Genomic DNA, 14608 nt, shown 5'->3' with positions numbered 1-14608 from the left:
CCACTCCTTTGCTATAAATGTTCAGATCATCATGCTTTCGTGGTAAAATCCATATTCCTTAGCATTCAGTGTCATGGTCTTGTCCTCTCAATCTTCTCAGCTTCACCTCTTCTGTTCCCTCCTCTTACACCTTCATCCAGTCATGCTGAACTTGTGGTTCTCCCAGAAGGCCATTTTCTCTTACTTTTCTGTGCCATTCCACTGTTACTGCAGAAAAAGCACCCCTCCTCTCCCTATCCCCTTCTTACTCCTACTAGTCATTCAAGTCAGCACAGAAGTCATCTTCTCTGGAAAACCTCTTGTAACAGCCCTCCTCTCCTGTCATCCTGGAATTAGTATCCCTGCCCTGTCTCCCATCTCGCCCCCGCACCCTGTGAATGCTCTGCCCTAGCACTTACACTCTGTTGTAGCTGCCTCCCAGATGGTCAGTTGTTAGAGGGCAAGGATGGTGCTACTTTCCCCTCTATTTCCGAAGCACCCAGAAGAGCCCCTGGCACATAATGCGTGCTCAAAAAGGTTTTCGGCATATTCATGAACTATCACATCACACTTATATTATTGAGTGTTTCAAAGGATGCCTGACTAAACTTGAATAATAAATGTGCCCTGTGCGTAATGGGTTCTATTCTTTGCTTTAAGGGTAATGTATTACTTTTAAATATAACTAAATAGTGAGTTGGATGTCTTATTTTAGGATATTTATTGGCATTTTAAAAAGCCTTTTTAAAAGGCTTCTAGCCATTTTATTTTTATATGACCTAAGTTTTGTAATTGCATTTGTGATTGTTTAATACTGGATTTTGCTTTTGTTGCTAATCAGTCATCTTTCCCCTTTTCTCTCTTGGTTCAGCTCCAACAGAGGCCACAATGCAGCTACACCTAGGTAAGTGTTTAAGGCCCCAGAGTCACTGACCTTAGTCCTAGATCTACTTGCCCTAGTCCTCTGGCCTTGTGAGCAGATGAAATGCTCTGCACTCTCTGGTTTGCTGATCATTTACTAAAATCAGAGTCAGGTCCAGATTATGCTTGAACACAGGAAGGCACCTAGGATGATCATGCTATCCCGCTGAGGGCTAATGGAAGGACGTCCAAACCTGTTAGTCCATTCATCCTTAGGATCCTGTTGAGTGTGACCATTCGACAGAACATTCTACTGCTGCAATTTCCCTAGTGCTCCCACCCACCAGAAACAGACCATAGAAGTGATGGGTAAGGAGCTATGAATATGGAGGAATTCATCTCACTTCAGATTTGAGATTTCTGCTCAAATTAGAACTGCATTGTAAAAAAGAGAACTAATTTGGTCATTTATTCAGAAACTGAAATGAGACTGTTTCAGTAACTATGTGCTTTGTTTAATGGGACCCTGTTATGTTTATCACCCCTCATTTTTCCCATGATCTTTTCACAGTGCCAGGCACTGAGTGGGCCACAGTTCTCGAGGCAGGGTTGTGTAGTCATTAAGAGTACAGATGTTGGAACCAAGCTGCCTCATCTCTCCTTCACCACTTCCTATCCATGTGACATCAAGCAAGTTACTTAACCTCCCAGTGCCTCAGTTTCCACATTGGTGAAATGGAAGTAATAATAGTACCTACTTCCTAAGGTTGTTATGAGGACGGACTGAATTCATATTTGTAAAGCATCTAGTCAACCACAGAACAGTGTTGGAAATCAATAACTACATAAAGAACCATTGAGGCTTACTCATGCCTTTTTAAAAGTTCTCATTGAAACAAAAGAACTTTAAGAGCTGAATTTCTCATTCTTTTTTAGTGAAGACCTGATTTGAAAACAATGTCCTATGCTAAGCTATTTAATAAGAATGGAAAGAGTCATCCTGGCTGGCCCCAGCCTTTTCAGGTGTCTCTCACTGTGGGACTTGCAGATGAGTCAGTGATTTGTCCCTTGGGCTTTTCCTTTCAACCTGTAAGCCCAATTAATTTATTTTTCTCTTTGGAAGATCTGCCTTGAGAAGCTCTACTTTTATGTGATGCTACAGCTTGGGGCATCTCTTCTTTGGCAGACAAACATAAGCACTTAGAAGCATGCCTTCTGGCCGCAGAGGTAGGCTGGTGACTCACAGTGGCCCAGCTGAGTCTCTTGTCTCCCCCACGCTGGGTATTTGAGAGAGCTGAATCCTATAGGCACTTCAGGCACTGTGTCTAATTGTTCAGAGGAATCATTAAGTCACTCCCATGCACAGAATACATCACAGTGTTCTCTCCAGTGTAAATCCCTGTTCTCCCTGTTATAGCGCCCAAGGCTTTGAGTCTAAAAAGGCATGCCTCACAATCCGTGCTGATTCACTGGTTTCCCAGCCTTTGTTATGTGCTTACCTGCTGGCATACCTGCTATAAAGAGGGTGAGGATGGCTATAGGTGGTGCTATCACCAAAGAGAATTTAGAAGTATGCTTCCTTATATTTGGAGCTGAATTTAATTACGCAGTGAGCTCAGTGAGCAAAATAAAAAAGGTAAATGTCATGTTTGGGGGGGGAAAAAATTGGGAGGGTTATTTTTTGTTCATTAGATCATATGATTTTAAGTTTTTTCCAAAAAGCATATGTAAACTAGTTCAAACAAAATTGTACAGGCTCAGGGAATTTATATTAGTTGAAACAAACTTCCCAAGCAAACCATGGAAATCAATGGGAGAGTTTTTAAGCACAAAATTCATTTTTTTTCACCCTGAGTAAAAATAATTGTCATTTCTCATACAGCCTTGAAAATGAGCTGACTGACATTGTAGTTGGCCATGAAATTGTTTTTACTCACCTACCCTCTATTCAGTGCAAATATCACATACTCTATAGCTATGAAAACATTCTTTGCTATTAGCATGCCCAGAGTTCTTCTAGATTATATTAAAAATGGGTGTTTAATATAATCTCAAGTGTAGTGATAATATATTGAAAACTACGGATGGTTCCCTGGCATTCCTTCTGACTTCTAACGTGACTTTATTAGGGACTTTTAGTTATTTGTGTAGATTATTTCTCCTATGCAGCTCTGAGGGGGAAAGAAGTTAACTCGAAACACATTAAATAAAAAGTGAGTGAATATAGGAAATGAGAGAAAGCAAGAGGGTTATAAGAGAAGAGGAAATGGGTTAGCAAATACCAGCAATGCTAGCTTACAACAAATAGAGTGTCCTGTTTCTTTCTACACTTTAAAGTGAGTTGGAAACGGAAATCTCTTTGGGCGTGTGGAGCTATGAGAGGCAAGTCTTGTGTGACCTCTCCCTATTGGTTGGTGCTGACCTTTTCTTCCTGCCTGGTGACACTTCGGTGGGGTTTCTCTTTGGGGGCTCTAGTTTCCAGATTCCTAGGTGTCTAAACAGCACAGCCTTTGCCCTTTGTCCTTAGCAAAGCAAATATAATCAACTGCTCATTTAAAATTCAGTCTTAAGGTCAAACTATTATATCTCATAAATGCAGCACATTGAGCCTTTTGTGTAGCCAAATCTATTGTTTAGTATAATTTTTTCTAAATACTTTTTTTTTCTTTTAGCTGAAATACATAGCGACAGTATTATCCTACGAGATGACTTTGATTCCTACCACCAACTGGAATTGAATCCAAATATATGGTAAGTCAAAGGAATACGCCTCACGGGTTTTTTTAATGCAAAAAAGAAATAATGCTGATGTTCCCTTGGAGCAGTTTCATAAAATTAAATTTTTAGTGCTAAGGTATCGGTAAGAATTTAACTAAGGACCTGGGCTTAATGTAGACTGCATACTGTCTCTACCTGACTTAAGAACTGAATCTAGGTATCCCTCAAAGCCATGGGTGTAGTTAGAGGTTTTTTTCAGTTGTATACATAGAAAACATTAAGTTTTAATGTGTCTAATGATTGCATTTATGCCAAGCAAAAGAACGGAAATGGTTTATCTGAAATGACAGATGATCTGAATCACACTTCCAAATAAGTTCTAAGCCATTGGGTCAACTCATTATTATACTCCAATCACTTCTTCAAAAGCTATTTAGGTACAATTTCATGAGTATTTTGAGGGCAACGATATAATGAACCAAAACTCATTTGTTGAAAATTTGTTGACATGGGCACAGACAACAATGTGGTGATTGAGGGCTGGCGGGGGGGGGGGGGGGGGGGGGGGGCGGATGGGGGATGGGGGATGGGAATGGAGGTGGAAGAGGGTATAGGGGAGATAAATGGTGATGGAAAACATTAAATTTATTTTTAAAATAGAAACTTGTTGAATACATACATGGATGCATGAATTTGTTGGCAATTGTATCTTTGCTGACTTTGGATAAACAGGCCTGTCCACCCAGAGCTACAGTCAGTCTGCACAATTTGAGAGAATATCTGAATGTGGATTTTCTGTGATACTCAGTGTTTTTGTATACACAATTACAAGTTCAAGATAAAGTAGAAGATCTAATGTAAACTTTCACGCTGCAACCAAAATCCAAGCAATACTCAAGACTAGGAAGAGAATAACCATTTTATCCTCAAATGTTACCATATGATATCCATTTCTGATTCTGTTCAATAAATATTAAGCAATAATTATTTTCTTTATCCAGTGAATTAAAGGCAGATATGGTTTTTTTCTGTCAGGTGATTTATAGTTTAGTAAAGGAAACAATAACAGTTCTTGGAAGAAGTGGCCCTTGACCTGAGAGTAGCAGATGACATATAGAGAGTGTTGCTGCTTAAACGCTGGAAAGAGGAACTTTTTATGTCTTTTCTAGAAGGAAGTATAGATCTATATAGTATAAATATATAAACAGAATCAGACTAGACAGCCATAAAGTCTCATAATTTATATGCAATTTAAAGAAATAATTTATCAACAAAATTTCACCTTCATATGAACATAACCTAAATATAAATTTCTTAAAATAAATTGAAACTCTTTATTAATAAAAGGCAAAAAAAAACCCAAAAGAAAACAAAAACACCGAACACCAAAAACTTTCTAAGCACAGCTTTTACCCAGGAAGAATTCTCTACTTCTCCTGACACTTGGCTTTTTCTATCCCATTAATGTAGATGTTATCGGATGATTTGTTTCTTTCAAGGCAAGTTCATTTCTGTCAAGCTGATTCATTTTCTTCAGTGAGTTTTCCTGACAAATACAAAATGTGACTTTTATGTAGTTCAAATTCTGTTGTTTTTAAAATCAATGAAATGTGATTGATTTTGCTTCACCCATTTTCATGACTGATCTATGATTTCCTGACCAGAGTTATGGATTTTGTGTCCCTTTTATTTAAGGTATGGTTTTTCCCTGCGTTTTTAAAAAAAAACCCTTTTATTAACTCTAAAAAGCCACATACTTCTGTCTTCTATCAAATATGCTTCAGAGTAAATTCACTTTATCCCTTATGGCCCACCAGCTCTTTCATCTAGCCTCTTTCAGATAAACAAACAAACTACAAAACAAAGCAAGGACCCAAACTATGAATCTCTCATCATTTGAGAGATGACTTTGTTGAACAAAGGGTATCAGGGTTTCTGAGGTCAGGCCAGTCTGGTTTGACTCTTGAACTAGGCACTTGCCAGCTGGGTACCTTGAGAAAAGCAAAAGCCTTGCTTTACCTCCCTGAGCTCCATTGTCTGGTCAGTAAAAGTAAGACTAATACTGTCCTTAGAGCGCTGTTTTAAGGACTGGTAAGTCTGAAGAGGTCTGGCACCATGCCTGGTGCACTATAGGTGCTCAATACAAGTTAGCTCCCACCCTCATTCTCTCTCTCCTTCCCTCCTCCCTCCCTCCCCCCTCCCCCCTTCCCTTTCTTTTTCCCCTCCCTTCTCTTCCTCTCCCTCTTCCCTTCTTTCTTCCTCCTATGCTGTATTTGCACATTGGTCTCCTTATCTCCTTTAAGCCTAGGTATGAACAAAAATCATTATTAATTAACATTATCTTCAACCCGATTACTTAAATGAGTCTCCAAGTCTTCCCTTGTTGCATTTGGATGAAAAATAGACATCAAATTAAATATATCTGTATTATATGGTATTTGGAGTATAATGAAAATTTAGTATGGTAGAATCATAGAGAAAGGAAAAAGAGGTATTGGATACCTTAAACCCCTTAAAAATAGACATAAACTCCCTAAAGCCAGAAACCAGAACCCACTAAAATCAGATATCTCAGGAAATATTTTCAATAAAGTAAGAGCAAAGCCAACTTTGTTTTCTAACTTCACTCTCCTGAAATCTCTGTTTTCTTGTACACATATTGGCATGTGAGTTTTGTTCCTTACGATATTGCCTTTGATTCTCTGCAGCCCGCAAAATTAGAAGCCACTGGGTAACTGTGTGGCAGCGTGGAAGGAGGGTCCTTGCTGCCAGCACCATCCCTGTGCCACTGCCACACAGGCAGAAACGAAGTGCCCGGTGTGCTGCCTTTGGCCAGAGTCTCATGACTAAATGCATCACCAATCAATTTTCCGCAAGAGAAACATGTGCTACTTTTATGAGCATGTTTCTTCCATATGGTTCAAAAAGCATCCTACACATTGTTCAATTTGCAACTTTTAAGGACAATCAAAAAGAGAAATTAAGAAGCTTAAGTCATGTCTATACGATGATGGAGAGGTAGATCAGTTTAAAAGTTAATCACGCATAATGTATTTGCTTCCCTCAACGTTATCTAGTGAAATGAACTTTCTTTCTCTCTATTTCATGTAATTCTTGGCATCCAAGTTTCTTATCTCATGTACAAATGACTATACATAAAAATAAGGAGCACAAAATGATACTACTATTAGTATGAATCAACAGAACAGCCAGGTAACTATTCCAAGTGTGTGACAGCAGTTGGAATAGAACCAAGAAAGTTTGTTACACCAGCTCAATATTGAATGTACTGTCTATCTCCTTAGTTTAAATATTAGATTTGATCTAAAAAGTAATATGTGTACTTAGTGAAAAGTTCAAGAATATTAAGAAAATGCAAGTAAGTCTTGCTCCCACTCTAGACCTATGTCCCTTTCCCCCGAAGGCAACACTGTTAACAGTTTCTGCCAGTCCCCCCAAAGTTGCTTGTGCTCACACAGGCATAGCAGTTACGAATTCTGATCACAAATTTGGGTATCAGAGAAATAAAATGTTCTTTTTTCTTTCATAACCCAACTTAATTTCTTTTTATTGTCCCCCAGTGATGGAAACTTAATTTCAGTCAACTTTGGCTTGCCCTCTCCCAGTTTTCTGATGTTGTATCTAAGTTTCAGATGAATTATTAGTGCAAAAGCCAAAGGTTCTCTAGTCATCTGTTCCTGCAGACACTCACAGAGTCCTCCTCCCCAGCTCACCTAGTCTGTGGTGACTGGTCCAAGCAGATAGCCTTCATCTCTCTCCTGTCCACTCCTTCTGGCCAGTGGCTCTATTTTGAGCCCTGCTTAAGGGCATGGAATTGTTCTGCTGCTCCTGGACCTGGACTGTGGGCCACTTTGTGATGCTATGCTCTGGTGTTCTATCAAGAAGCTTTGGTCCTTCTGCCTCCCTGAAATGCAGAGCATAGAATGCTTCTGCTGTTTGCCCCCAAGTCTCTCTGGGCCCTGATAAGGAAGTGGCCCTTTACCTTCCCACTCTCCCAGTGGGTTCTGATTGCTTTGTTGAAATGAGACCTGAGAAGTAAACTTACCAGTAAAGAACAACAAAAGCCCTTCATGGGAATAGAGCGGTGGGTCAGATTTGATGAGAGTGAAGCTTTTTCACCTTAACTTTGCCCAGATGCTGGTCCACACACAGGTATACTGGTACCTCTGAAGTTACAGCAGTAACTTCATCATTTCAGATGTGTCACTGAACCCAAGGGCGTGAGAGAGAGTATGGATGGAGCCACACCAGTTTATCAAGCACTGCTGACAGCGACCCATTATCAAGTATGTTCAGTACAATTGCACTACTGATGATGGAGAAGATCAGTATTTATTCATATATAGAGAGACAATCCTCCAACACCCCCCCAGAAAAAAGTGGGAAGAAAAACCTCATGTAACCAAAGTTAGAAGCTATGTAAAGACTTGCAAATACGCTTTATCTCATTAACATTTCACTTAAGCATCTGCTACTTTCACCAACCACACTTTCGTAGTTCTTTTTTATGAATTAAATTATTTAATCAATCAATTAATTAATTGTTTTTTAAATAATAGGTACAGCCAGGGGCCTCTGGCTTGTGTGTGTGTTTTTTTTTAAATATATTTTTATTGATTTCAGAGAATAAGGGAGAGGGAGAGAGAGAGAGAGAAACATCAATGAGAGAGAATCATTGATCGGCTGCCTCCTGCATGCACCCTGCTGGAGATTGAGCCTGCAGTCCGGGCATGTGCCCCGACTGGAATCGAACCTGGGACCTTTCAGTCTGCAGGTCGACACTCTATCCACTGGGCCAAACCAGCTAGGATGAATTAAATTATTTTAATATGATATTAACACTGCCAGTATTGCATATGAATGGAGAGAACTAATTTTTTTATTAAAAGGAAATGTACCTGGTAGCAAAAACCAGGAAAATCTCAGGCATCCATCAATGACAGGATGAATAAACAGTAATAAACTCATACAATAGAATACTACTGAGCAATAAAAATGAATGAATTATTGATAATTGAAACAAGGCTGAAACTCTAAAATATTATGTTAAATGCAAGAAGCCAGGCCCAAACTAGTTTTTACTGTGTGGTTTCATTTATAGATTAGGCAAACTTACTTAAAGTGATAGAAATTAAGTCAGTGGTTATTTCAGGGATGGGGGATTTACTGGAAAGGGCCATGAGGAGCTTTCTGTGGTAATAAACATACTATATATCTTGAGAGAGCATGGGTTAGATGTGTGCATTTGTCAAAACTTAATATCTATGTGTTTCACTGTGTACAAATTTACTCAATAAGATTTTTCAATAATAAGAAAAACAATGAGAAAAAATATGAAATAGACATTTCTGTTTCATAACTTGGAGTTTAAAGAGAGAGTTAAAGGAACTAAAACGTGAATGAATTCTTAAAAACTATTTAAGTTTCTTAAGTATATTTATACTCCTAGCAATTACAAAATCAAGGAGGAATCTTTGTGTGGCTTAGCAGATGAGCTCTTTAATGCTTGTTTTCTGATGATCACAGAAGACATGCAGTTATAACATCACTGGGCTCTGATGTTCTAGTGGGAAACTTGGGACTGTTACAAAACATGATGATAAATGGCAACTAGAGGACAACAGATGTTCCCCATCCTGCACAATCATGATGGCAGAGATGTCCTTGTTAGCAGAGATCAGGGAAGAACAGGAGTCACCCCGCAGAAGGAGCACCTGAGAGGAGTAAGTTGTGATGCCAACAGGGAGATGAGACATCAAGAAGAAAGACGCAAATGAAGTTGTTTCAGGTCCTTTGGTACGTGAAGACCTCTGTCGGTTGTTAGTCGCTTTATCATACAGAAAGCCCACAATTTACAGCTAAGGAAGCTAAAGCCACGGCTGGTATTGCATAGGATTGCTTGAATCAAGAAAAGACTAGAACATTTCCACTTCTACAGGTAAGAGATAAGACTACAAGGTCAGCCTGGCCAGCATGGCTCAGTGGTTGAGCGTCGACCTGTGAACCTGGAGGTCACGGTTCGATTCCCAGTCAGGGCACATGCCCAGGTTGTGGACTCAATCGCCAGTGTGGGGTGTGCAAGAGGCAGCCAATCAGTGATTGTCTCATCATTAATGTTTCTATCTCTCTCTCCCTCTCACTTCCTCTCTGAAATCAATAAAAAATAAAAACAAACAAACAAAAAAAGACTACAAGGTCAGAGAAATAGAGATCTCAAATTACTGCTTCATTTGGTATTTTCTTGGAAATGCTAATTTATTGGAGCGGTTATCCTGAAATGGAGCAAAAAGATTGGTTATTTGGCTCATTAAAGGTAATTTTCTTTGACAAATATAATTGACTCAACAGAGAATATGAAAAGACAGATTTTAGGATGGGGGTTGAGTTATGCTAGCTGGAGTTTTAGTCCGTGATAATAGCCTAGCCCAAAAGAGAAAAGAAGTCAAGCCAACAGTAAAATGACTTCATAGTTCTTTAGTGTCTTGGATTCCCCATAAATAATAAAAACGGGACTCAATTTATTAGCCAAGTATGAGAATCACAATTAAGTGCAGTTTCAAGGTAATCAGAAAAAAGTAAGATTGATGAACATTGTCCCTGAGAAAGAAACTGGATAAAAATACATAAACGTGGCTCCTTGTCCAACAGGCCTATGGGCAGTAAGCGTGGGAGATAGCGCTGGTTGAAGGGGAGCACCTAGCCATGGACACTGAAGTCTCCATACCACTGCTGAGGGATTCTCAAGAGATAGTTTTTGTAATGATAATCATTTAGAAAACTATGATCTAATAGGGTTAACTGATGGAACATGGAGCATAAACCTTACATTTTTTCAAGAGCAAGTTATAAGGGAGATTATGAATAATGAGAACAATTGGGCAAAATATTTTCTCCGATGACATATCTTTGCTAGAACCAATTATATATCAGTGTATTTTGAGGTTGCAGAATTAGAATTTGGTCTACAGGGTTTGATGGTCCGATATTCTGATGTTATGTGCATCTTTCCTGCTTTTTCTTCTCACTCCCTCCCTCTTCTCCCACCACCTCTCATTCTCTCTTCTCTTTTGTTAATAAGTTTATTCTCTTATTACAAAATTCTTCTCTAACCTTCCTCTCCTGCTTGCTTCCCTCACTTTTCTTATATGATGTAATTGCTGTGGGATAAAGCTTTACATGCAATAGAGGGGTTATCCAGAAGGTGGCCCACTAATAAAATAAGGTATGAATCTGGAGGCGTATTATTTCCTTCTTTAATCTCTGTTTTAGATGACAGAAACAAGAGCTCGCTTGGTGGAATTAAATGTCAAGTACATTTGAAAGAGTGAGAAAATATTTCTTTAAGCAGCATGTGGTGGAATTCACCATAGTAGGAGGTCAGAATATTGTATGTAGTAGTAGCATATTAGAGGGTTATTTTAGCTCGAATACTGTTTGTCATTGTACGTGTTAACAAAAGAAAGATCAAATTTAAAACTCCTTAGTGAAATAAGAAGATTTTTCTTCCCTTCCTCAGTGAGAAGTAAGAAGAAAGAGTGAGCTATAAACAGAGTTTGTAATTTTCACCTTTGGAGCATGTTTTAGCTCCTTAGAAATAAGTCATGACATCATTGAAGGTGATATTATTCTCAGTCTTATAGAGTGAATTTTCCTTGCTGTTTTTTCTAAAAATATTCCACATTTACAAAGAGCATAGACTTTTTGAAGAGCTTGATCTTTTACAAGTACTCATGCCCTCTTTATCATAAAACTGTCTATGGGCAAAAGTTGAGTGTTCTGTTTGTTGAGGTTTGAATGGAAAGTACAAGGAGCTCCAGTGTCTCCAGAAGAAGTCAGCTGAGTGCCCAGCTACCAAATGGCCCACTGGGTCCTCTTTACTTTGGTGGATTCACTGTCCCTCATCTGTCCTGGCCTTGCAAGCTCACACATCAGATTTTGTCAGTATCAGTGTTGGCTATACTTGGGGGAAGAGACGTGTTATCTTTGGGTCAGGAAAATTACAAGTACTTTTTATAGTCAGACACAATATGGAAATTATTTTTAAGATCTCCATTCAGAAATGCTGGTGAATAGACAATTCTGGCTTGTTGAATGCCAGATTGCTTCTTCTGAGGCTGAGTCCCAGACACTGACTCCTCCTTCAGAGGCAATAAATTATGAACAGATAATACAGTGTCCTCCGTCTTGGGGCAAACAGCATGCATCTCAAATGAGAATTTGATGGTAACTGATTGTCAGTGAGTTTCCAGGTGATTAACTTGTTTCAGCAGTGTGCCTGACTAAAGGCTGAGTGATTTCCCTCTGATCTGATCAGAAGAATGAGCCATGTAATTAGACTGCTCTTGAGGAAATGATATTTCAGTTATTTATTTATTGTTATCAGGATGATGTCACCACCATCCATTCATAAATCTCCAGTTGTGAGAAGGAGCCCAATTTTCTCATTAATCCACCTGCTCTGCCCTGTATCCTGAAAGTCCCTTGTAAGTCACCACGGTAGGTGGGGCCCCTGGACTCCAGAGACATTTCACTTTATCTTCCTCTGTGTGTCCTGAAAGGGTGCCTTGGCTTGTTTCCCAGCTTAATAATTTCAAAATCAGGACTGAAAACATAATTATACCTTTACAAGTGTGCTCTCTACAGCACAAATGCGTATCACTTTATCCCAGACAAATACTAGTAAAAGGCCCAGTCACCTAAACAATAAAAACAAAGATAGAGAATTAACACCAAAATAACAATTTCTAAACTGCCAAGGAGCTTGTAATAGTGAAAAACAAGACTTTGGTTCAAAGCATTTCTTTTTCTTTTATGTTTATGGCTTGACCCTAGTTGTGTTGGTCAGCAAGTGCCTGCCTTTATATTTACTGATTCTTTTATATTTTTGCTGGTGAAAAAATGATGGTGTTAAAGTGTATATGTAAAAACTATTTAGAAATATTTGGAAATACTGAATTTGATTATGTATTCCAGTCCAGCAAATTCATTCTTAACATTTTCTATGAAGTCCATAATGTTTTTATTTTATTTTTGTACATTTTCACTAGCAAAATGTAATCCTTTTATAAAAGGAAGACATTAAGAAAAGTCATTGTAGCTTTTCAGAATAAACGCTGACAGTAAAAATGGTGACAAACTCTTTAATTGCACACTGTTTTATGAAATCAGAGTTCTGTTCTGGCTGCATTACAGTGCAATGGCAAGAATATTGTACAAGGAGCCAAGAAACCTGAATTCTGTTTCTGGTCCATCATTTGGAAAATGAAGGGGCGATGAGACTTGGTGATATTTTAGGTGCCCTCTGACTCGAACGTGCAATGATCTGTGAACTCTAGTAATAGATTAGCTTCATGTGGAACCTAAGTGTGTGATATATATAGGTTCAACAAGGGTTTAACAAATTCAGGCTTTGCATGGTCTTTGGGGATAGCAAGCATTTCCATTAAAATGTCTTTTAATCATACCATTCATGGCAGAGAGGTGATTTGTATGATGTGCCATGGTATTTATCAGATTCTTATGCTCTGTTTTTCATATGGGCAGGGGGGGGGGGAAGAAAAGGAGTGGAAGGTTTTTTTGTTTTGTTTTAGATTAGAATGATATTCAGTATTACTTTTCTTATTAGGCAGAGAAGCAATTCCTTTCTAATTCTTAGCCTAGGGGGTCACATTCCTTTTTGAATTGAAAAACAAAAGTTTGTAACTGGGATTATTTAAAACTCCCTTCTTTCCACCAATCTCTGAAGAATATGTTATCTAGCTTTACAAAGCCCATTATTTTCCTGAGAAAATTAAATTGTGAGGCCACAGTTTAAATGTTAGGAACAAATCAGCATTTTTCCCCCTCTGAGCCTGAAAATGCTGGACCTGTCCTCATTCAGCAAATTGAACCCCAGTTCTTAAGAACTCCTGTAACTTTTCTATATTGGAGAGTAGGACTTCAGACCACTAGTATTCTTCATAAAGAACACCCATTGGGTTAGTACCTAGCTCTACTCAACAAGTTAAATTGTTAGACACAGAGGCAATTTGAGAAAGAGAGGCGCATAAGACTTTAAGAGCACTTAGATATTGTTTTGAATTCTGGGGAATTACTTTTCTTGGAGTATGGATGTGTATTTCTACCTGTAGGTTTTCAGACCTGCCTTGTCTCTCTGACGTGGATCACTAGTTTCTTCTGTGAAGCCATGGCTACTGGTTGCCCTTTGTACCCTCTGACCTCCATCAAGATCTTTGCATTCATCATGAAATTCTGATTTAACTTTTCCTTTATGATAATGGCATTCATGTGTATGGTTAGACAATGCTGACATGAATGATAGAAAAATATTTAGAAGTTCATGTTATAGAGTCAGTATTCGGAAAGTCACCTTGATGGGCAGCACAGATGGTTAGGAACATGAGTATAAATTAATCCATGGCCAATAGTCCTGGGAAAGTAAGAGGAGATAGGCTCAGATTGATACACATGGAAGGGTCATGATGATGGTTAGAGCTTTCCAGAAACCAGACTATGGACAATATGATTTCTTTCCCAGAAATCCATTTTGAACTGCTTCCTTTCTCACTTTGTGTGTCTCCCTCTTTCCCCTGACCCCTAATAATATGCACGTCTATGATTTCAACCATATCCTAAGCTATCATGTCAGTGCTAATCTTTCTCTGAAGTTCAGATACATCCTATCTAATAATAGACAAACATGGTAATTAACCGTACCTCTGACACGCTTCCCATTGGCTAATCAGGGCAATATGCAAGTTAACTGCCAACCAAGATGGCGGCTGGCAGCCAGGCAGCAGAAGCGAACAGGTGGCTTGCTTGCTCCAGTGAAGGAGGAAGCCAGGGTTCCCCGCCTGCCGCTGCTGGGCTCTGAGCTTGCACTCTAAGAAACAATGTTGCAATTATAGAACCTAAACAAACCCCAGAAACCTGCTTTCAGCCAGCCGGGCCTCAGAGCTGGAGTTGCAACAGTGGTTCAATTATAGAAGCCAAACAAACCCAGATACCTGCTTTCAGCAGCCGAGGTCTC

The 14608-nt window shown here is 39.0% G+C and overlaps 1 protein-coding gene across 1 annotated transcript in view; it reads left to right on the top strand.

Annotated features, from left to right (window-relative positions):
- RELN (reelin) overlaps positions 1–14608 on the top strand; it is a 432712-nt gene that overhangs the window by 188130 nt on the left and 229974 nt on the right. Inside the window, exons 5-6 of the mRNA XM_081101781.1 lie at positions 851–883; positions 3513–3591. Of these exons, the coding sequence (XP_080957907.1) occupies positions 851–883; positions 3513–3591 (112 nt within the window). The remainder of the gene's footprint in view (positions 1–850; positions 884–3512; positions 3592–14608) is intronic.

This window comes from Myotis nattereri (genome assembly GCF_964212035.1).
Source record: "Myotis nattereri genome assembly, chromosome: 11".
In the NCBI taxonomy this organism is placed as follows: domain Eukaryota; kingdom Metazoa; phylum Chordata; class Mammalia; order Chiroptera; family Vespertilionidae; genus Myotis; species Myotis nattereri.
Note: the sequence above shows the minus strand (reverse complement) of the source record. Positions and strands in the feature narration are given on the sequence as shown.